We start from the raw sequence: 22,419 nt of genomic DNA, 5'->3' as shown, positions 1-22,419 counted from the left end.
TAAAAACTAAGGATCAGAAAGGATTATCACAGAAACTATGTTCCTCATCTCACAACAGCGTTGACTAGGTTAAGAGGTAAATATTGCCCTTTCGGACAACGCTTTTCTTAATCGTTTTCACTTTAAGTGACCACCTTTCTATCGAGCAAAAAGAGAGAATAGTTTATTTTTTATTTGTTGTTGTTGTTGTTGTTTTTTTCCAACCCTTTTTTTGCTGTATTATTTTGAGTGCTTACAAAGGAGGGCGTGGACCAATGCAAACTAAAAGAGGAAATTACTCAACTTCGAAACCTTTAAAGTTCATGAACAACCTGCTGGTAACCTGCTAGCTGTCATTTCACCTACCATGAATATTGCTGTGGTACAACCCGCCCGACCTTTGATTCGAATTTTCTTTTCGTTGTACCTGATACTCTGCATTAACTCAACGTGGTTCTAATCCGTCATTGGCAGCCATCAAATGGTTTATTAACAAAAAAAGAGAGACTGAATCAGCAGCTCGAAATCGGATTTTATCAAGTCACGAGGTACATATAGTTTAAGTCTCGGCGGACTAAACATATTTAATTTCAAGTAGTTAAGCGAAGTACCAAGTAAGATCTATGAATTAAAACACTTCTTTATTTAAATTTTCTTTTTAAAATCCCACTCAAATTGCCATAAAATTTCGATGTCTAACACCATGAGGCAAATGTGTTTATAAGGGAAAATCAACCTTTTTGGAAAAGGTGGGTACCGCGAGCTCAAGGAATGTATCTGGAGGTTATATCGAGTTTTGTTAAAGAACTGGTCACTCAGATCTGTGGTTATATGATTTATCGCATTATTTAGATGAATGAATTTATGAAAACGGTGTCAATGAAAAGCGCTTTTCTTTGCACCAAGTAAGCTACACACTGACTTTACGACTCTTAAGGGCTAAATATCACTCCGAGCGATGAAAGAGAAAAATGTTAAAAGAGTACACATAGGAAAATAACAGAGTGGGCACTCCTTTGAATTTGTTGTGGAGAAAAATATTTAGAAAACACATTTTTGATAAAAGAGTACACAAAGAAAAATAACACTGAGAGTGGGCATTCCTTTGAATTCAGTTTGTTGTGGAGCAAAATATTTAGAAAGCATATTTTTGAGAAAATTTAGTTTTGACAAGTCAAGGGTAACTTACATGTGTAGAACATTCAGTTCTCTTCCCTTTTACTTGGAAACATTGCATTCTAGAACTTTGTGCTCGGACGTTCACATGTGTACATGGTTGTGTCGCTCTTTGGACCTTGACTTCTACCTCCCCTAGATAGCTCTCGCGTTAATTGTTGCTTAAGATTGTTCTATTTTTTAGTTTTCAATTGGCCAATCTCTTCTCGGCTTATCAAGTCAGCTGCGTTCGTTTAGGTTTTACATCCTAGTTCTTTGTTTGTAACACTTGATTTTCGTGTAAGTTTATGGCATCCATAAACTGATGTTAATGAGACCTGAGAGACAATGTCTCAAAGTCAGGCACACACATTCTGCATTGCAACGCTTTATTTCAGAGACATGTAACACTATGAACCTCGTGTCATGCTCATAAGTAAATCCCAGTAACATAGGTAACATGCCACCAATTCCTGATCTCAAAGTTCATCAGGGATTCCCAGTTGAAAACAATCACCCCCTTTGGATATCACAACAAACCTTTCATTTCCTAAGTAAAGCCACTGTTATCTACATCTGTAAAAGACAGTGTATCAATGGTTCCAATCATGTCTCTCACATGTCCACCTCATGCCCTGACCTCTAGTCAAGCACACGCTCCTCGTTGTATTCAGTCTTCTCGTTTGTGCCGATCCTTCGCCACTGATTTTTCTTCTGCGGCCACTAATTTTCTGGTCGGCGTGCTGTACGAAGCTCCGGTTGAAACATTCTCCCACGATCCTGTGACCATGCCCAACCGTGGACGACGTAATTCTCGAAAACTCTCTCGGACCCGCCAAGGTCTTGCTGCAAATCCCCAAAACAACGAACAGACCAACTACCGATCAATGGCCACCGAAGCCCTTCGCCTCCTGCTGGCCCAACATAATCTTGTTCAGACGGGCACTCGTCAACAACTCGTCACACGCCTTGAAACCCACCTCAACAACTCTCCGTCTGGTGTGGTTACCGTCACTGACACTTCCTCTACCAACACTCTACCACAAGAAGAGCTAGCGCAGATCATCTCCTCATTAATCGACGAAAAACTAGCCGCACGGAAAGATGGCGGCCAACAACACAACCGGCTAGTTCCCACTCCCCACGCGGGATCTCATTTAACGGTCCCCAGTCCTCTTATGCCAAGTCCCTCCCAAGATGGCGGCCAACCACAACAACAGAGCCTTACTACACTACCGCCAGCCTTTCATGCCTTCAACCCATCTGATGGCGGCCAACAACACCAGAGCGTCGCTACACCGCTGCCCGCCTCCCCTGCCTTCAACCCAGCGGATCCAGCCACCGTCGTCGCTCTCCATCCGGACTTTCGCCAACCCGCGCTGGCTAGCCACTTGACGAAGACCACGACGACTGTCATCACGAACGGTGAGTATGTGGACTTTGCAACCCTCCTCCCCATCTCTTCCCTCCTTGAAGAGGCTCGGAACTCCCAGCTCCACCTTCAAGTTGGGGCTCAAGGGGTGACTATTCCCCTCCTTGCCACCTCCAAACGTCCCAAAATCACCTCCATTGAAAAATGGCTGGATGCCTTTGCCATTTTCTCCTCGGTCCTGGTTTCCATTTATCCCTCCCGCGCCGCCGCGTTAATTGCCCACCAGCAGTTAATCAGGGACGCAGCGAGGAAATTTCCCGGGATGGCATGGTACGTCTACGACGTTGAGTTTCGGCGTCGTGCCTCCCACAACCTCTCCCTCAACTGGGGGGAACGGGACGTCCAATTATATCTAGACACATTTACAGGCCTCCCCAACTCTGGCTGCCGAACCTGTAGTAGCTCTGATCACCATGCTGACTCCTGCCCCCTGTCTCCCCCTAGGTCCAGGGACTCCCTGACCCGGTCAGACCTCTGCTACAATTTCAACAACGGTCGTCCCTGTGCCCGCTCCCCATGCCCCTACAAGCACAGATGCAACCAGCCAGGATGTAGTGCCACCCACTCAGGCCAGGACCACTCCAAACTCTCCCGCATCAAAGAGGACCTCCTTAAATCATCTACAGGCTCTAGCAATTCCTCCCGCAGCCACTCCTGAATACCTAGCTCATCTCTCACCCCCCACCCCCATTAATATCCCCAGACTGGCGTCCTATCTCCAGGATCACCCTCATCAACCCTTTGTGCATCACCTCCTCTCTGGCCTTTCCGAAGGTTTTAAAATCGGTCATACTGGCCCTCGGGCTCCGCAAGAATTCCCCAATTTGCCCTCTGCTAAGGAAAACCCTTCTGTTATCGACAGCAACATGTTAAAAGAAGTCTCACTTGGCCACACTGCGGGGCCCTTTCTTTTCCCCTCCTTTCCTAATCTTCAAGTTTACCCGATTGGGGCTATTCCTAAAAAACATTCCTCAGAATGGCGGACAATATTCCACCTCTCCTACCCAGAACACCGCCTCACTAGCGTCAATGCCCACATCCCCTCCCCCCCCCCCCGAAGACTATTCTCTCCAGTACATTAAAGTAGATAACGTAATCGCCATTCTCCAAGATCTTGGTCAGAACTGCTTTATGTCCAAACTGGACATTAAAGCCGCCTTCCGGAACATCCCAATCCACCCCTCTGATTGGCAACTGCTAGAGATGAAGTGGCAAGGCCTGTATTTCTTTGATATGGTCCTTCCCTTCGGTCTGCGTAGTGCTCCCTTTCTCTTCGACCAGTTCTCCTTGGCCCTCGAGTGGATCATTCAATACAAGCTCCACATTCCCAAGGTTATTCACATTCTCGATGACTTTTTATCGCAGCAGCCCCATCCCGGACCCACTGTGCAACAGCTCTCTGCAATATCCTCCACCTGTTCACTGAGCTAGACATCCCCATTGCCCCTGGCAAAACCTTTCCTCCCTCTACCTCCCTGGAATTCATGGGTATCCTCCTAGACTCCCATACGATGGAGGCCCGCCTCCCACAAGACAAGCTCGCTTGTGCCAAACAGGCCCTCCATCAGTGGTCCCTTAAAAAATCAGCAACCCTCCGAGAACTTCAATCCCTAATAGGCACTCCCCAATTCGCATGCCGGGTGATTGCCCCAGGTCCTCCCTTCCTCCAACGTATCATCCACCTTACTATGGGTACCCATCCCCCCCACTGGCACATCAAACTCAATGCTGGTTTCCGTAAGGACATCAAGATGTGGGTTGATTTCCTAGAACACTGGAATGGGGTAAGCATTTTTCTTGATTCCCATGTCTCCAAAACCCCCGACCTCCAACTTTTCACAGATGCCTCTGGGTCCATAGGCTATAGAGGGTTCCTAGACGGGCTATGGTTCCAGGGTCACTGGCTACCAGAACACACCCTCAACAAAAACCGGGGCATCAGTATCGAATGGCAGGAGTTATTCCCCATTTACCTGGCATGTGTCCTGTGGGGCCCCACCTGGTCGGGGAAGCGTATCCTAATGTGGTACGGCAATCAGTCAGTGGTAGCCATCCTCAACTCCAAACACTGCAAGTCTCCCCGGATAATGGACCTTGTCCGCAGCATCACCCTCCTTACCCTCAGTAATAACTTTACTATTAGCGCTACCCACATACCTGGGCTGGATAATGCTATTGCTGACTCCCTTTCCCGTTTTCAGATGGATCGTTTCGGAGCCCTGGCTCCCACAGCCTCTCTCACTCCCTGCGTCATCCCTTCATCAGCGATGCTCATCTGACAGCCTCTGTACAGCAATACTTCCATGCCTCTCTCGCCCCCTCCACAAGGCGAACCTACCAGGCAGGTCAAAAACATTTCTTAACCTTCAACCTCATGCATGGATTGGTGGGCCCCTCTAACCCCCTATTGCCAGCATCAGAAATGACTCTCATTTATTTTGCCTCTCACTTAGCCAAAACCGTTTCATATGACACAGTCAAACTCTATTTGGTTGCTGTTCAAGACCTCCATCGTGAGTGCAACTTACCCCTCCATATCAACAAAATGCATCGTCTTCAAAAAGTCCTGACAGGTATAAAACGCCTAGCCCCCTTAACAAGACGCGATCGCTTCCCGATCACTACCCAAATCCTCACTGCAATCCACAACTATCTCCGCCCTGCACTGAGTACTAATTTAGACCATATTATGCTTTGGGCAGCCTTCACCCTAGCATTCTCCGCCTTTTTACGTACTAGTGAGTTCACCTGTAATGGCCCCTTCAACCCTGAGGTTCATCTCACTTCCCAAGATATAACCTTCCACCCCGATTTGCAATCCCCTTCCCTTATGCGGGTTAGGATAAAACAATCCAAAACCGACCCCTTCCGCCAAGGATGCACCCTCACCATAGCAAAGTCCACCTCACCCATCTGTTCTGTGATGGCGATGAAAGGCTACATCCTCCAAGCCCAGCCTCCAGCAAGCCGTCCTTTATTTACGTTCTCTCAATCTGGCTCATGGCCAACCCGCTCATGCCTCACCAAGGAGCTCCGGTTTATTCTACAGCAATGCGGCTTCCCGTCCAACAACTTCTACGCCCACAGCTTCCGCATCGGGGCCGCCACATCTGCAGCCGCAGCAGGCGTCCCTGCATGGCTAATTAAAGTCCTAGGACGGTGGAGCTCAGACTGCTACGAACGATATATCCAAACTCCACAATCTACTATTTTAACTGTACCTAAACTGTTAGTAAGCCACAGAAGCTCTCATTCCTTATCTTTACCTTGTAAGTAATCTTATTTTATGAACATGGCATCAGACCTTTGCTCAAGAGTCCTGCCCCCACTTTATCTTACTGTGGGGGAATTGCGTCCCTCAGTTAAACAAGTTCCGCAATTCGTGGCAGGGAAGTGCACCCATTAGCTGCACTTTACCCCACAGTAAGGCTCTAGCCCACTGGAGACAGGTCCGGAGAAATTACCTATTCCAAGGTGGCTACCCCCGGTACCACCTGATCTGTACTCCCCCAGGAGGGGCTCCCCTTCCTGGTTCCCTCAGTCCCCCGGGGCTGTGGGATATGGGCCTCGTCCCTGGAGGCAGGTCTGGAACTTTTATTCCAGGGTGGCTACCCCCGGTACCACCCGATCTGTACTCCCCCAGGAGGGCCCCCTTCCTAGGCCCCTACTCCCCAGTCGTCCTTCCCTGCCACCCAAATTTTACCCACAGCCAGTGTGTTATTTCCTAAATGTAGTATCGTTAGTGGAAGCTCAGACCAAGCCTCGAAAGAGGATCATTAACCTTGGCTTGAGTCCCGGTCGTAGCTTGAGTTAGCATAAAAGCAAGCACACCGTTAAGTAATATTAAGGAGAGTAATAGTAGAGAAAGTAGACGTAGAGAGAAGCGAAGTTGTAAAAGAAGACGGAAGATTAAAGCAAGTCCAAGGACAAGAGTTCCGATACCTCTTGTTAAAGCAAAGCGAGTTCCAGATTAGTCCTCTAGAAATGTTTAGATCGTCTGCTTAGAAGAAGGCTTCATTAACACCATTCTTATTAATCCAAACATATTTATACAAAAAACACTTGTCTTAGAAAATCGTACCCTGAAAACTGAACTGCTAATGCGAACTGACAAATAAGTTCCTTATTGCATGTGGTTAACCCCGCTATTGAAAATCGGGACAAAATGTGATTTTTACAATCTTTATTTCATGCATTCATTCCTCCACAGCTTATCAACATAACAGGTGTTAACGTCACAGGTCTTCTTCGCTGTCTTCATAGTCAAATGATACTGCTTGATCTTGTTGATTATAAGCCTGTGGAAGATTAGCAAACGTTTCTCTGTCAACATTTATTGGTGAATTACGATTGTTTTAAAAGAGAACAAAAATAATACACGACACGTCATATAGTTATATTTTTGCGTGCAGTATGTGTATAGTTAAAAAATGTGGCTTCTTGGTAGCCAGCGCGCTCCGATGGCGAAATGGGTAATTCGATGTATTCTGAGACGAATTACCGGATTCCGCTCCCGGTGTCCGATAGAAAAAAAATTCTTTTTCTGATTTTAAATATAAAAAATTAAGTAATGAATAATCTTCATGTAAAAATAAGTAAGTGTGTAATCTGGTTCGGGTTATTATTAATTAAGGTCTTCCGCTGTAAACATAGGAATAACCTTTAGCGAAAGCCCGCCATCTTGTTTTACTGTGTCGAGGCAAGTATCCATCCTGCGCATGCCTACACAATGCACGTGCTTATGGTCATGCTGTGGGCGTTCTCGTGCTTTTCAAAGAACGATTTTTTTTGGAACAATAACGAAGTTTGTATAAATTAATAAAATCTACAATTCTGCTGGTCTCTTGTGCCTTTTCTGTTGTCGGAAAAAAAAAAATAACGACAGCCGTGCGGCCTTGACAAACTAATGCGTTAAAGGAAATTTTCTCGTTTGCGGTTCCTTTTATGATGGCGGTGTTTATATATGGTTTCCGGCCGCTTTGTTTATCGTGCTGAATGACTTATGGCTTATCTATGTGGCTTAATTTAACAGATCCGTTTCCCGCAATAACAAGAACAGTTTCACAGCCATGTCAAAATAGATAGCTCATTTGTAGGCTTTATGACATTTGAACGCTTGAAGGTAATCACGTTCGTAGTTAACTTGTAGGTTACCCCGTGATTGAAGGCTATCTTCTCAAATGTCTTAACTGAGCAATGCAATTTTTTACCAATATACATGTATAGCAAACTTCTTTGAACTTAGCGCAATAAACAGAAAGCGCTTTCCCGTTCTCTGAGTGTCAAAACTTAACAAGTTTATATCATCGCTTTTTTTATTATGCCTTATTTTGAACGTAGATTTCCGATTTCCAATCCCTCGATTTCTTCGATCTCCGGATAACTCGAACCACTTATTTTATCCCCAATATCTCGAATTTCCGATTTCTCGAATTAATTCTAGTTTTCCCCAGAGGCTTGAGAAATCGGAATTTCCCTGTAGAGTATTTATCTATTTTCTTTTTATTGATTTATTGATTTTATATCCTTCCTGAAACAAACAAAAGCTTTTTTAACCATGAATGGTATTTATTTGATGTATCTCTTAATTATCTCGTGCTTCTGCTTGACTTGTAGTTTATTGCAGCATTTTTAAAAATAATATATTGATAAAAAGCGTATATTATGCCATATCAGAACTCATGTAAAATACAACGAGACGATTACCTAAATGGACAAAACTGTTACCTGGACTTGTTTTCTTTTAGGCCTCGTTGTACTACGCCTTCTTTTACATCTTCCAAACCAGCAAGGCGGTCGATCTTTTTTTCTTTTTATTTCGATGTTTTCGTCGGCACTCGAAGAGAACTCTTCTGTGTGTAAGGAGCTACCGTTCATTGTCCAAATTAATACACATAGAACGCACAAAACTGTCAGGCGCATAATTCTAAATGACTAGCTAGCGCAAGCTTGAGCGACTTTGGTCAGAATAGGCTCGTAAACGGCAAGGATTTTATATTTTAAAATCAATATGAATGTTTATATTCTCTGAACAGGAACATTAATCAACAATCGGTATCTTAACTGCCTTTTAATTGGGCAAAAATCAGCGTGAGTTGGCTCGTTTGGAGGAAAAGAGCGTCCAGTTCTTTATTGCAGTGGGAACGATACCGGTGAGGTCAGAAATATTCCACCTGTTCGCAGTGGTTTATCGCGCCTCCGAAGTGTTAAGTACTCGAATGCGGAAAATGAGCATCATTTAATTTAGCAAACCGCAGTTTCAAAATTTTAAGAACCTTATAACTTATTTCGATCACGAATCAAAGGGTGAAAGGATTGGTACACGAAACTCGCCTTTGCCTCTCATATTCTTTCGCATTTAGGCACTTCTGTAAACATATTAAGGCATATAAGTACTTTATTTTTTGTCAACTTTGTTAATCTAGGTATTGCAATTTTCACTAACATCTGTCTTAACTTGAGAGTGGTTACATTAGGTGTGAGGCTTATACACCTTTGAGATTTCCAATACGACATGTATTTTCTCCTTTAAATCCTGGCAAGTTGTCCTTTTGTTATTTATACCGGTCTTCAAGAGAACGAGAAACAAAGGGTCAGTCTCACATAAAAGACGTTATAACGAAGAGACTCGCAAACGCCAAATAACAGTTCAGTAAACCAAAACAAATTTGAAGACGGAAAAATTATAGGCAAAGGGTTAAGCTGAATTGTTAAAAGTTTGGCGGCATTTTGCCTAATTTAAGGCTGACGAAATGACAGAGAAAAATTACCCTCTAAATTTTGTGTTTTATTGATAAAACGCCGCTCTTTCGAATTTGCAAAAGAATAGGAAAGGAAATTTAATTAAAATGGAACATTTGTGTTTCGTTTCAAAATCACTTAAGGAAATCATAAATACTCTCTTATATTTAAATAAATACGTACCAAACTATTACGCACTTCTCATTATTAGCCAGTTTACCCTGTGTTTTTCATATATTTGATGGTTGTACATGTAGTTATTCGTAATTTGCAGAAAAGAATCAAAGAGTTGGAAGAAATTAAAAGTTCATTGAAATTAAAAAGTTAAGTGACAGAGAAGATCTAGAAGTGGTTTTTATTGGCGTTGAGAAGAAAAATAATATTTAAGTATTACACCATTGCCTCGTCTTTTATCTTGTTACCAACATGTCCTAGGTGTATATATTTATTAGCTGAGTTTTATATATAGGCCGAATTGCCGATTTTTTTTTCAATGACAATCATTCAGCAGCGGACACTTGCGTAAGATCATTTCAAGTAAGTCTCAATGACATAAAATCAATACTAATTTCTATTATTGCCCACGCACTATAAAATTCTAACCCAACATATTCTGATGACAAGAACTATACACATATTTTTCGTTGCTAGAGAGAAGAAATATTTTATGCCTATAAACATTATATATCCCAATTTAATGTAAATAGATTTCTAGATTTCGTCAGTTACACTTTTTTTGCTCAATCTTTGGTTCTGGTTACATTTTTATCCCTTAAAGGCAGACCAACATCTTTTAAACGCTTATTAAAAGACGTAATATGCTAGAACATCTAAGCAACCTGACTCTAAATTTGAACAATTGGCAAATGTACATGAGCTTTAAGGGTGTTGCGTTTGAAATTATGTACCTCGCGGAATGCCCGTGAAAAAGAGGGTTTTGTTATTGATACTTTCATAACATCTTTCGTCATAAGAGTTCACTCGATCTTGGTACGATTTGTCCGTAAATACACAATTTACAAACAATTTCAACGCAGGGTACTTTTAATTAAAATTGTGTGTTCATATACATTGTATAATCTGCCTTCAATACACAACAGAAAGACGCTCAAAATCAACGGAGCGTTGGTCAAATGCTCGATTGTGCGAGGCAAATTTTTGCTTTCATTAGAAGTTCAGGAAATTTACAATCCATTTTACAAACCTTCCGATTTCTCGAACCAATATGCTTCTGCAGAGCAAGCGATTCAGTGCGCGCACAAAGATTACACAAAGCAAACATGGCGTCGATACAGCGATCATTTTATTTGGTCAATGCCCTCGCCATCTGTCCTTTTTTTCTTCACAATTGAACACAGTGTAATTATGGCTTTACTCTTTTATTAAAAATGTATGTTAGAAAAGGTAATGATGCAAGGATTCCAGCAATTCTCATATTTTTCTTTTTTACCGAAAGAAACCAGTTAAATGCAGCGTATGCGTAGTAAGGCAAAAAATTGCGATTGAATGCGCAATAGCTTTCTTGGAAATACGTCTATTTCTTGAGAACCACTCGTTCATTTGGCACGAAAATACTTTAGAAAACAGGTAATAACTGGAATATTGAAAACAAAAATTGAAATTTAACAGAGGCAATTCTAGATATTCCAGTTAACCTTCTACAGGGGATAATTAAAGATCTCTCTGTTAAACTATTATTAAAATAGTGTTAACTTGTGAGCATTGTTACAATCTTGTTGCATGCAAATGAAAAAGAAAATCTAACGACTAGATTGTCTGCAAACAAACAAAACCGATTTTAAAGGCCTGCTTATATTTATTCATGTTGCCATGGCAAAGAAACATACGTCAGCTTAGCTATCAAAATCCGAAGTTTGCGTTGTTAACATGCGTGTTGCCATTTTTGGAGACCAAAGGATTAACGGTCTTAGAGAAAAAGGAGAATGAAAAACAGGTATCAAAACTGTGTTTGGCCACCTTCAAAAATAGCACAGCCATTCAAAACAGTACAGTTCCAAGCCTGAAAAATCGCACCTAGGTTCTATAAGGCTCAAAAAATCAGAAAACTATTTTGAGCCACCTTAAATTGGCCAATAATCCGACTGTGTTGCTTATACATCTCGGCTAAAAGTGACGGAAGTTCTAAAGGACTAGATTGAAGTTTTCGGGATTTTTTTAATTTTTTTTTTATTTTTTCGTTATTTCGTGCGGGTTCGTTTGGGTTCAGGGCCTGCCTTTGTTATCTTCTTGAAATATATTGCATGATGATATTACGTTAAATAGCTATGCCGTAAAAGAAGGGCAGATAGAAAGCTATTTGCAGAAATAAGACAAGTAAGTTAAAATGTCCAAAAACTGCAATGTTTTAAGGCAACATTGGGAGGGTGGTGATATTTTGGAATCGCTATACATAGTTAACAGATTTTAAATAGTTGGGGCTCAAGTAACGCAGTTATACGTGCATAATTTTTTTTTAAATATTTCGATTTAAAAATGTTTTCACCCTCTCAATATTGTGCAGACATGATGCAGCTGCAGAAATTTTAACTTGTTCTTCTCATTTTTGTAAATAGATTTCTAACCGCCTGTCGCTTTATAGCTGACTATTAAACAAGCTATCATCATGTAATATTACCATCTTAGGCCTAGGGCAAACGTCGAATCTTAGTCGAATTTAATTCGTCGAATCTATTAATTTTGAAATAGGTGCATGAATGGTGCGACGTTCGCTGCAATTAAATTCGACTCAAATTAATTTTTTTCGACTCTGACATAGGTTCGACTTGCCAAGTCGGATAATGCGACAGTGGTTCTGTGTTTCAGCAAACGCCGCTCTAAACACGCGCTGAATTCAATTCATAAATCATGCAAAATACAAAATAATTGATTCAAATGTGATGGACTGGGTAAACGTCACAAAAATACATACTCCTCCATCTGCCAAACGCTATTTCCCCGCCACCCCTGACGAGCATGCGCTGTACAAAGACAATTTCGCGACTGGGAATGCATTCTCGCCTCTAGAGGCCGCGCCCCTTTTGGTGCTGACCAAAAGGAGCGCGGCCTCTGGGGACGAGAATGCCGAAAAAGAATGCCGAAAGTCATTGCTGACATCGCACAGCGTGATGGAAGTGTGTTGTTCCTGTTTCATTAACACTAAACATAGATGCGCATTGCCTACTTGCAATAAATGCGAGAAAACGAGGACGTTGAGGGATATACAGCCGGTAACGCTTTTATAAAAGCGTTGCATTCTGCGAGGCTTGTGACAGGGACCTAAAGAGAGCCGCGCCGGGTCTACCGTTTTCTCAAGAGAAGAATATCGGCATTTCGCTAGCAAGTCCTAGCAGTAACTAGTCGCGCATCAAGTGAATAGCACAGGGACACGTGCTTATTCCCGTGTTTGTAAAATAGAATCGATGCAGGTTCGACGTTTGTTATCACGCTGGAATTAAGTCGACTCTTTGTCGCACCTATTTTTAATTTATTCGACTCGACTTGGATTCGACGTTTGCCCTAGGCCTTAGACAGAAGCAAGTATTTACTGGATTCAAAAATCTTAGGCTTTTGGCAAAAAACTCGCAAGTTTGGAATCAAATCAAATTTTTCGTTAGTTTGTTTGCAAGATGGTATATGTTGATCTTTTTTTTGGCGGGAAAAATTAAAGGGGGTAACCCCTTGACATGTTTGTTTAAAAAGTTTTCAGGGGAAACGCAGTGCATTTTTTTTCTAATTTCCAGCGAAAAATCTAAGAAAAATAGGGCAAATGTTTTGATGACAATTTTGTAACTGATTTTACGGAATTTCAAGAAACTAACTAACTAGACTTCCTCGTCGTCTTGCAAGACAGACAATTTCTTCGCAATTTCTTTCTTTCTTCTTAATTTGAGGACTTGCGAGCCAGTACTGGTCAATAATTACTAATGATTTGTTTAAAAATTAGTGTTGACACCACAAGATCAAGAGAAATTCATAAACTGAAAGAGATCCGCGTGTTTCACATCATGTGCGGCCTATTTCATTTTAAAGAGAAACTTGTGGAAATCATGAGTGTTAAACTTATTTGTGTACTTTACTTGTAAGAACGTGATTTGAATAAAATTGCCTGTCAACTTGAAGAATTCCTTCAAGGAGGTGTAATTATATCCTTCATTAAATTCTTTTAAATTGTGTTTGTATGTAAAAAGTAAATCTGCCAAGCTCAAGAATTCCTTCTAAGATCTACGCTCAGATAGCACATTAACTCCGCCAATGGATTTTAACCTGATGTATTGAATACTTTTTGATTAGCAATTTTGTCACCCAGAAATTTTGCAATTTTTGTCAAAAAGCTAAAAAATTCACGACGTAATAATTTTCACTAGCTTATTTACTTTTTGGAGTCAATTTATATTTAACATCTTGCCTACTGTACGGAAAACCGCATGCTAGCTAAATAGTGATGATGTATTTGTAAGAGCACCATGCACAGCACAGTATTACTTTGCATTATATTAGCTTGATCTCGTGCACCTACACCAGCACTCCTTGGCGGGATAGGCAATCTTTGTCATGTATCCCTCTAAATGTAAATGTAAACGTAAACGTAAACGTAAACGTAAACGTAAACGTAAACGTAAACGTAAACGTAAACGTAAACGTAAACGTAAACGTAAACGTAAACGTAAACGTAAACGTAAACGTAAACGTAAACGTAAACGTAAACGTAAACGTAAACGTAAACGTAAACGTAAACGTAAACGTAAACGTAAACGTAAACGTAAACGTAAACGTAAACGTAAACGTAAACGTAAACGTAAACGTAAACGTAAACGTAAACGTAAACGTAAACGTAAACGTAAACGTAAACGTAAACGTAAACGTAAACGTAAACGTAAACGTAAACGTAAACGTAAACGTAAACGTAAACGTAAACGTAAACGTAAACGTAAACGTAAACGTAAACGTAAACGTAAACGTAAACGTAAACGTAAACGTAAACGTAAACGTAAACGTAAACGTAAACGTAAACGTAAACGTAAACGTAAACGTAAACGTAAACGTAAACGTAAACGTAAACGTAAACGTAAACGTAAACGTAAACGTAAACGTAAACGTAAACGTAAACGTAAACGTAAACGTAAACGTAAACGTAAACGTAAACGTAAACGTAAACGTAAACGTAAACGTAAACGTAAACGTAAACGTAAACGTAAACGTAAACGTAAACGTAAACGTAAACGTAAACGTAAACGTAAACGTAAACGTAAACGTAAACGTAAACGTAAACGTAAACGTAAACGTAAACGTAAACGTAAACGTAAACGTAAACGTAAACGTAAACGTAAATGTAAATGTAAATGTAAATGTAAATGTAAATGTAAATGTAAATGTAAATGTAAATGTAAATGTAAATGTAAATGTAAATGTAAATGTAAATGTAAATGTAAATGTAAATGTAAATGTAAATGTAAATGTCAGCAAGAAATCCCCTCCACGCAGGTTTTTGTTCCGACTGAATCCTGAACCTTTTTGAATAAAATTGATTGGAAACCGTGCTTGAATCTGGAATTGAATATGCTGGGAAAAGTCCAACCTTAAAAAGCAAGTTGTTTGTGACGTTTGTGTTTTATGCCGTTTTGACTTGCATGAATCACAACTGAAAAGGATAACATAAAATAAACGATTTGCTGATTCCCATACTGTTCTCCTCCAAACTTAAAATGCGCAGGGCTGTTCCGACTTCAAGGGACCTCATTTACTTAATTTACATTTATCACCTGTTTGTTTGGAAATTTCCAGGGTAGGTAATATTTCAGACATTCTAAGGCGTCATCGTCTATACACGCATTGCGTGCCATTTATTTTCCAAAAGTGTTGCCTAGTGCCACTTGGTTGTAGTTTACGGACGCAACAGTCAAACATTTTAGCTGATAGAAGGTGGCTTGATTTCGAACAAACAAAATGTGATGCAGGAAAATACTGTCTAAATCGAACGAAGTAAGTATACAATGTAACTGACAAAAGCTACTTTACATAAGAGTAACACTGAGATAGCGGGTAACAGAAAATTTTATTTTACTTAGAGTAGCTTCATGTAGATTGAATTCTCCTAAAAGGAGTCGTTCTCCGCTGTTGTGTAGTCCTTTCTGCTCGAGTAAGTTTGCCAGACACATCGATAGAAAAAAATAATGAAAGAAACATGGATGGCTTTAGTTTACATTTTACTTTAAGAGGAACTTCATTGCTTCCATTTGCTGAAAAGATAAATAACAAAAATAGAGTTAGTTATCATGAAAAAGGCCAAAACATTCCTCCTTCCTTATCCACCCTGCACATTTCCTTATGAGGAAACAACAACAACAAAAATATGCTGAAAAGACGGGAGTAGTTTTATTAGATGCCCACAGTTTCAGTCACCGCGTAACCAGTGAGTCACGTGACTTGTCGCGTCATGACGGGTTAAACTGCGAATCAGTTTCAATCTGGGTAAATTGATATTATTGTTTAACAGATAAAATGTGCTAGGAATTGGAAAAGGAACATAATTTTCAAAAATCAGATAAGAATGAACCAGTTTGGCAAATTAAATTTAAAAAAATGCTTATATATCTCTCACATACAGACATTTTTTTGTATATCTACGGTTCATCGGACCATTTTAGCTAATTTGAGGTACTCGGTTTCCTTTTAACTAGACACAGCTGATAATCGAATTAAATGAGTAAATTGAAGGAGTAATAAAAATAAAATTTCTCCGAGGGTTTTTGTAAATTGATACTACGGTACTAAGAAACAACGTTGACAAAACTGAGATGTAGTTGGATGAGGAACACTCAAATCACTAGGAACTAGGTAACCGAGTTTTCTTCAATATCTAAAAGTCTCAATGCACATTAAGCGTTCCTTTTGTACAGTATACATCATTCAAAAGTATTTTTGTACGTACTTACCGACTTTACAGGTTTTGTTGACTTTTAATTGGCTGGTGACTTTTTCTCGTTTTCTATCGTCCTTATTTCCGCCGGGGATACGTCAAAGTTCTCTGAATTAGTCGACTCGAAATCTTGCAGCTCCTTTTCAAACTGTGCTAGGTTCTATTAAAAAACAAAATGAATTTGATTGTGTTAATTTTAACATCTGTTCCTACAATTTTTAGTGAACATTTACAACCATTTGTCTCATGTGATTTTAGTTCACGCCCTTTTGAAGTTTTGAGTTCAGTAAAATTCCGTCCACATATGGTTTGTCAGTTGGTAGTTAAAAAGATCACCGCGTTTTGTCCGCTCTTCGATGAACAGTTTCGCCTTCTGTTTAATTCAAATACAGCTTGATCGTTTATCGTTTTTGCAAGTTCAAGCTTTAGAGATTTGTTAATTGCTAGTCAGAAGCTTGGCCCTTTTGTCAATTCATCAAAAGAAATCTCAGATAGCAGTCGAGCCAGAAATTCCATTCAAAATCCAGGAAACGACTCAATCATTCTACAATGTTATTAGCTTTCAGTAGTTCGGAGTTTTAATTCTCCCTAAGACCTGTAACATTTTTACCCTAACTTTAGTTAAGAGGATATGTTTTTATATCTCTGCATATTTATTTGTCACCTGTTCGCATCAACAAGAAAGTAGCCAAAATCATTTGCATAAGATGAAGCCCAGTCTTGCATATATTTAATGGAAGGATGAATCCATAACGTTAAAGAAACAGCAACTCATCAATCGTGAAATCTCTCTGTCTTGACAACTGGCCGGCAAACCCTTCTTTTGAAATTTTTATCTGCTGGGCAAGTGTATGGTTAATTTTCTTATGTTCGGTTTCTCGCTTGCGTACCTATTTCGTCTTTAATTCCGTAGACTTCTTTACATTAACATGAAAATGAGAGATGAATTCATATTAAAATTTTCGAAGATGATGTTGTTTGGTTATCAGTCTTGACCAATGGACAAGGTCAGTTTTGGTAAAAAATTCGCGACGTAGTCGTTAATGAAGCCTTGGTTTGAAAGTGCTGTGCGTCAGACAGTTATGAAAACTTTCCCTTCTTATATCTTGTTCATTTACATCATGCGGCTGGGGTGCTGGCTAAAACACCTCCCATTTTGCAAAGGAAAAAGGCATTTTCTGTGGCTTCCACTCAAAGAATGTATTAAAAAGGAGTATAAGAAAATATCTTTAACCTTTATTAACCCTCGGCAATGTTTATAGCACAAGTCCTAGTGGGGCCGAGCAAACAACTGAAACAAATTTAATGTATTCATGTTCAAATTTCGAAAGTTTATCAACGTTTTTTCTTGCCGTTGTGGTTCCATTCTTGACCAGATAAACAAAGTTTGGTAAACATTTAAAGCCATTCTCGAAATGAACTAATCTTTCAGACCTTTGTCACAGTTCACCGACGCACGATGCTTGTCTTTACTCCCGAACTAAATTAAACAAGCTTGATGCTAAATTTATCCACTTAGTACATAAAACGCAACCAAAACACGCCTTTTCGGTAAATAAACGCCAAGCGAAGCGGATTCTATGGAAGATTGTGTCATTTGTAGTTCCTCGGCGCAAATAATGGTACCTCGTTCTTTGCGAGCAAACTTTTGCTGGTTCACATTGCTGAGTTAATTCTTCAGTTAATTCCTCTAAAATCAACATTCGCCATGTATAATTATCTCATTTGTCAAGATGGCGTTTCAATAATGTGCCTCAACTGACATGTTTTCTTAAGTCAACAAAATGCGTAGAAACTGATAAGACGGTGTAAATAAAAAGAAAACTTTGGATTCCAACGGTTCATCGAAAACAGCAAATTACGTAAAATTTCGCTTTTGTGATTAGCTTTATATTTCGTCTAAATGGAGAATTGGCGTATTGGGCTTTGCCCAATGTGTGCTGAGGACAAAAAACTTGGAAGCTATACCAGCTGAAGATAACATTTTTTTTTTCTTTTTACAGTTGTAAATTGTTAAGTGAGTCCAAGATGCGTGACATTTGGCGACAAAATCAAACGAATTACACTTTGTTACTTTATGGGCACCTTACACTGAGTTCCCTACATAACAGACAACACTTCAACAATCATACTTTCAGTTGACCAAAAGTTACAAAAACTACAGCGCTTTCGAGTATGTCTGGAAGAATTAACTCTTACCATCTTCATTCCCCTTTTACGGCTTCGGCGCCTCGGGCACTTTCCAGCGTAGCATACTCTAAAACCGCCGCGTTTCTTCACTGTATACTCGTCCGCAGCATCAACACAGTTAACACAGTCTTTCTGGTGTGTTTCATTGGCAATGACTATGGCAACAATAATTGAAACAAGAAATACCGTTGAAACTGACAATCTTCTGGGCAGAGGAAAGGTTTTCATCTTGTAATAAGCGATTGATCTCAATAACGTTTGCACTGAAAGGACTGTCTTCGTCGCAGACGTTGCAGCTTGGCAGTTCTATTTGTCCGAGCGATTCGGCGGCTGTTGGCGCTTTTTATGCTTTTCAGCGTTTATTGACTCAAAGTGATGCATACATTAGAATTAATTTGCTAAGGTGGCCATATATCTTTTAAAAATGTACGCAATTGATTGAACTTTTACAGCACTTTCTATGGTAAATCAGCACACGTGTTAATATGGCTCATAATGAACCCTGTGACGTTGGCGTTGTTAAACAAGTCATTTTTAATTAACAAAATTCGTTTAACTGTGTTCAAAGCACGCCTATTTCTGAACAATTATTTACAATATCTGATGGAAATTACTTTCGCTGCATGAAAAATTTCTCTGAAATGACAGGCGTCGCTTTCAAAGACCTATCGCATTCTTTTGTTATGAAAATGTTGCGGAAAAATGGACGCCAGCACGTATTTTTTTTTTTTTTTTCGTTTTGAGTTTTGATTTCCAACAGCTCAGCTTAAACAAGCGTATCCCTCTTTGCAACGCCTCTGAAGGCAAAGTGTTTACAAGCAAGCTTAAGCCCCACAAAGGTTAGATAAACATTAATTGAATTCGCTTTGACCAGTCGTTAAAATTTGCTCGAAAATATTTGGTATTTCTCTACATACTTATTTCGTCTTAAATAGCCAATTTTCAGTTCAAGTCTGGCGCTAACATATTGTAAATAGGAAAAAGTAAGAAGCCATGCAGCTACTGTAGAAATGAAACAAAAATAACAAAAAAAGAGACAGCTGTTGAAGAGAAACTGAAAACCAAAATCGCATAATTAACGACCTGTAAAGCACAAAGGATTACCTTAAATTGAACTGAAAATAATTCGTCGGACATGACTCCATGTGAAAATCTGATTTCAGCGTGATGTCTATTTATATTTGGGTCAGTTGCTAATAAAGTCTTAGAACTATTCATAGGCGCAGTAAGATAAATCTCGAAAGGAGGATCCTTTTAAAAACCTTCTGACGATTTAGTCTTCAATTGATTTTCTTTTAATTAAAATCACATTTTTTTTTTGGAAGAAAAAACTGTACATCTGCAAGTCAGAATGTCGGTAGCGTTTATTGTGGAACCAGCCACCTTTCAAGATTTTGAGCAATTTATTTATGTGATTGGCTAAGAACCCGCAAATGAAATAAACCGTGCCAAGGGGGATTGATTAGTTGTTACTTTGTCTTAGCGGGGGAACTCGTTTGGAGTGAGCTGTTCGAAATATCTAGGCTGTCAACGAAAATCGCACAATATTTGCCGATTTCACAAGCTCAGATCCGCTTCGATAAAATTATAATGGCTACATTCGGGTATAATTGAGTCAACATTTACAATAACCTTAGTCAGATCTGTTTATTTTATTTATGTAATTTCAATTTTAGCTCAGCTCATTTTATTTCATATAAATCAAGTTGACCATAGCAACCGTAAAAAAAACACACACACACACACAAAACAACATGCTCCTAGTTGCAATCGTAGTTAGTTTGCTCTGCTGGCGTTAACGTTAAGTGTCTATTTATTTTGTTCAAAACAGACGCGTTTCAGTGCTTTACTTTTACAGGGTAATGTTCAAGGTATCACACCAAGCCACGCTCTTGCGTCAAGATGTTCAAAGAGCCGAACTGTAGTAAATATGTCGGTAATACTTGTCCAAATTGTCACCCTCGAGATCTACCAAACTGATCATCGACTACCTTGGAAATAGGCTCCTTTTGCGTCAAAATAAACACAGTGCTCAACTGTGGCGGTTTACCCTTCTTAACAACGTAGTCCGCGAGTCATTTGACAGTCTTGTTACGTGGCTTGATATGTTGTTGATAAGTCTACATCGAATCAAAATCTATTCCCACATCTGAACTACCCACTGGTAAATCCGTAAGAAAAAAGAATGTTCAAGAGAGTTTGCTCTCAGGCTAGGATCAGTTGGTATGACGAAGATTCCGACATGGATACGTACTAGATAATTAATTTACATAATTCATCTGTCAAATGTACGTCACGTATGGGATAAACTAAGTAGTTCCAATCAGTGAAAGTGATAAGAAATAAAATTGTTGCTCTTTCCAGTCCACTTGTTTTTAAAAAATGAGTAAACGTAAACATTCATTTTCGGGTCTTTTCGTAATCCAATGAGGTCACATAAATTAGAAACCAATAACAAAGTCTCGAATCTGTCCGATTTTGTAGGATCAGAACAAGCTCAGTTTGGAACTGTGAAAAATGCTCACCAGTGGGTTTTCCCTGCTCCCACGTACAACCAACAGTTTTGATTTATTTCAAGAACACCCTCAGTTATTCCTTTGAACATACGCTAAAGACGTTATTTTAATATTTTCACCCCCGGAGTTTTCCACTGTAATAGATTTCGCAGCTGTTTTAGGCCGTTACGCGCCAAAAAAAAAGTAAATAAATAAAAATAAAAATATATAGAGTCCTGCCGACGAAAATAATTTCGAATGAAAACTTGCAACGTCAAACAGCACACACTAGCTGTTAATATACCGAGGACTTGGGTTGGATATGACACCAATAAATGCCCCACGAAACATCAATTAAGATACATAACAATTGGTAAGGTAGGATAATATCATTGAAATCTTTCGGTAGATCTTTATCAGCATGTGCATTTTAAACCCACATACATGTAAACACGTGTTTAACATTCGAGCGTGCAGGCATTGACATTAGGGGACTGGGGTGGGGGAAAGGTTGATACATTCCTCAAGATTTTCTTCTTCTTCTTCTTCTTCTTCTTCTTCTTTATCGCAATGTTTTTTACTTATTTTTGTTCATATTCAATCATCAATTTGCGTTAGTTTCTGATATCGCAATGAGAATTCGTAAACTACAAGTTGACGGATCTGTGTTATGACGTCATGCAACGTCACATCGCATCATCATCAAAAAGGGAAATCTCATTTTGTAAAGCAAATAGAAGGCTATTCATTGAACCTGGCTGGAAATAAATAGTTTAATTAATTAACAAGACAAAAGTAGATTATCCGATCTTGAGGTTCGCGTTTTCAGTACAAATATATTTGCGTGAAAGTCGCAACACAAAAGAAAATAGATGAAGTTGATGTTGAACGCAGAATGACCAGAACGCTTTTAGAACAAATTTAACGGCTCTTAAGTTGTTATCTTCCACAAGTTTATGGAACGAGGCAAAAAAATTAAAATAATAATTATTCCACAATTAAGTACCGAACAAAGGGTATAAGACGTTGTGCAACTTTACCCATAGATAGGCAAGATTTCCACACTCGAGCAACAAATGTACGCGAAAAGTGTCTTAAGCATTTTCCTAAGGCAGAGTTTTAAGATGGTTATAATCAGCCGAGGTTTGTAATACAAGAAACACGACAGGACCAATGTTGCGCTGAGAGCAAGGAACAATATCGAGCGTTGAAACGTTGCTGTTATACTGGTTCTAGTTAAATATATCTTAGACCTTGCGTGGATTGAAGTGTCAATAAAAGAATCACGTTCTGGGCAGAAGGAGACGAACAATGAAACTGAGCTATCGCTTCCCTCGGCTTTGCTCTTTCTGCCGTGGTACAATGCATCATGTACAAGGAATTTTTTTGCTTCAGGGATCTAACAAATCAGTTCAGCTTCAATTGATTGTCGTAAAAAATAATAATAAACTAGCACTAATCAAAGATTATGAGTGCGTTCGACGCCGTCACTTTGAAATATATACGTTCTG

The 22,419-nt window shown here is 39.6% G+C and overlaps 5 protein-coding genes across 5 annotated transcripts in view; 3 read left to right on the top strand and 2 right to left on the bottom strand.

Moving 5' to 3' along the window:
* LOC145481178 (gamma-aminobutyric acid receptor subunit beta-3-like) overlaps positions 1–22,419 on the bottom strand; it is a 52,878-nt gene that overhangs the window by 13,653 nt on the left and 16,806 nt on the right. The window lies entirely within an intron of this gene.
* On the top strand, positions 1,473–3,614 carry LOC145481122 (uncharacterized). The gene has a single exon (XM_081459516.1). It carries the CDS (start codon positions 1,731–1,733, stop codon positions 3,222–3,224), a length of 1,494 nt encoding a protein of 497 aa, XP_081315642.1. The 5' UTR covers positions 1,473–1,730; the 3' UTR covers positions 3,225–3,614.
* Positions 3,621–4,845, top strand: LOC145481124 (uncharacterized). Its single transcript, XM_081459518.1, has one exon. The coding sequence runs from the start codon at positions 4,051–4,053 to the stop codon at positions 4,843–4,845; it is 795 nt and encodes a 264-aa protein (XP_081315644.1). The 5' UTR covers positions 3,621–4,050.
* Positions 4,912–6,458, top strand: LOC145481123 (integrase/recombinase xerD homolog). The gene has a single exon (XM_081459517.1). The coding sequence runs from the start codon at positions 4,941–4,943 to the stop codon at positions 5,841–5,843; it is 903 nt and encodes a 300-aa protein (XP_081315643.1). The 5' UTR covers positions 4,912–4,940; the 3' UTR covers positions 5,844–6,458.
* On the bottom strand, positions 14,782–18,932 carry LOC145481121 (uncharacterized). The gene is made up of 3 exons (XM_081459515.1): positions 18,423–18,932; positions 16,240–16,383; positions 14,782–15,543 (listed from the first exon to the last, which is right to left on the bottom strand). The coding sequence occupies exons 1-2, from the start codon at positions 18,639–18,641 to the stop codon at positions 16,264–16,266; spliced, it is 339 nt and encodes a 112-aa protein (XP_081315641.1). The 5' UTR covers positions 18,642–18,932; the 3' UTR covers positions 14,782–15,543; positions 16,240–16,263.

Source organism: Orbicella franksi, chromosome 3, assembly GCF_964199315.1.
Source record: "Orbicella franksi chromosome 3, jaOrbFran1.1, whole genome shotgun sequence".
NCBI classification, from domain to species: domain Eukaryota; kingdom Metazoa; phylum Cnidaria; class Anthozoa; order Scleractinia; family Merulinidae; genus Orbicella; species Orbicella franksi.
Note: the sequence above shows the minus strand (reverse complement) of the source record. Positions and strands in the feature narration are given on the sequence as shown.

Bases quoted from the DNA above. Each gene is read 5' to 3' on its own strand.
- LOC145481122 (XM_081459516.1), top strand. From the start codon at position 1,731: ATGGTTCCAATCATGTCTCTCACATGTCCACCTCATGCCCTGACCTCT.
- LOC145481124 (XM_081459518.1), top strand. From the start codon at position 4,051: ATGGGTATCCTCCTAGACTCCCATACGATGGAGGCCCGCCTCCCACAA.
- LOC145481123 (XM_081459517.1), top strand. From the start codon at position 4,941: ATGCATGGATTGGTGGGCCCCTCTAACCCCCTATTGCCAGCATCAGAA.
- LOC145481121 (XM_081459515.1), bottom strand. From the start codon at position 18,641: ATGAAAACCTTTCCTCTGCCCAGAAGATTGTCAGTTTCAACGGTATTT. The intron at 16,384-18,422 runs GTAAGAGTTAAT...GTTTTTTAATAG, and splicing joins GTAAAAGGGGAATGAAGATG to AACCTAGCACAGTTTGAAAA.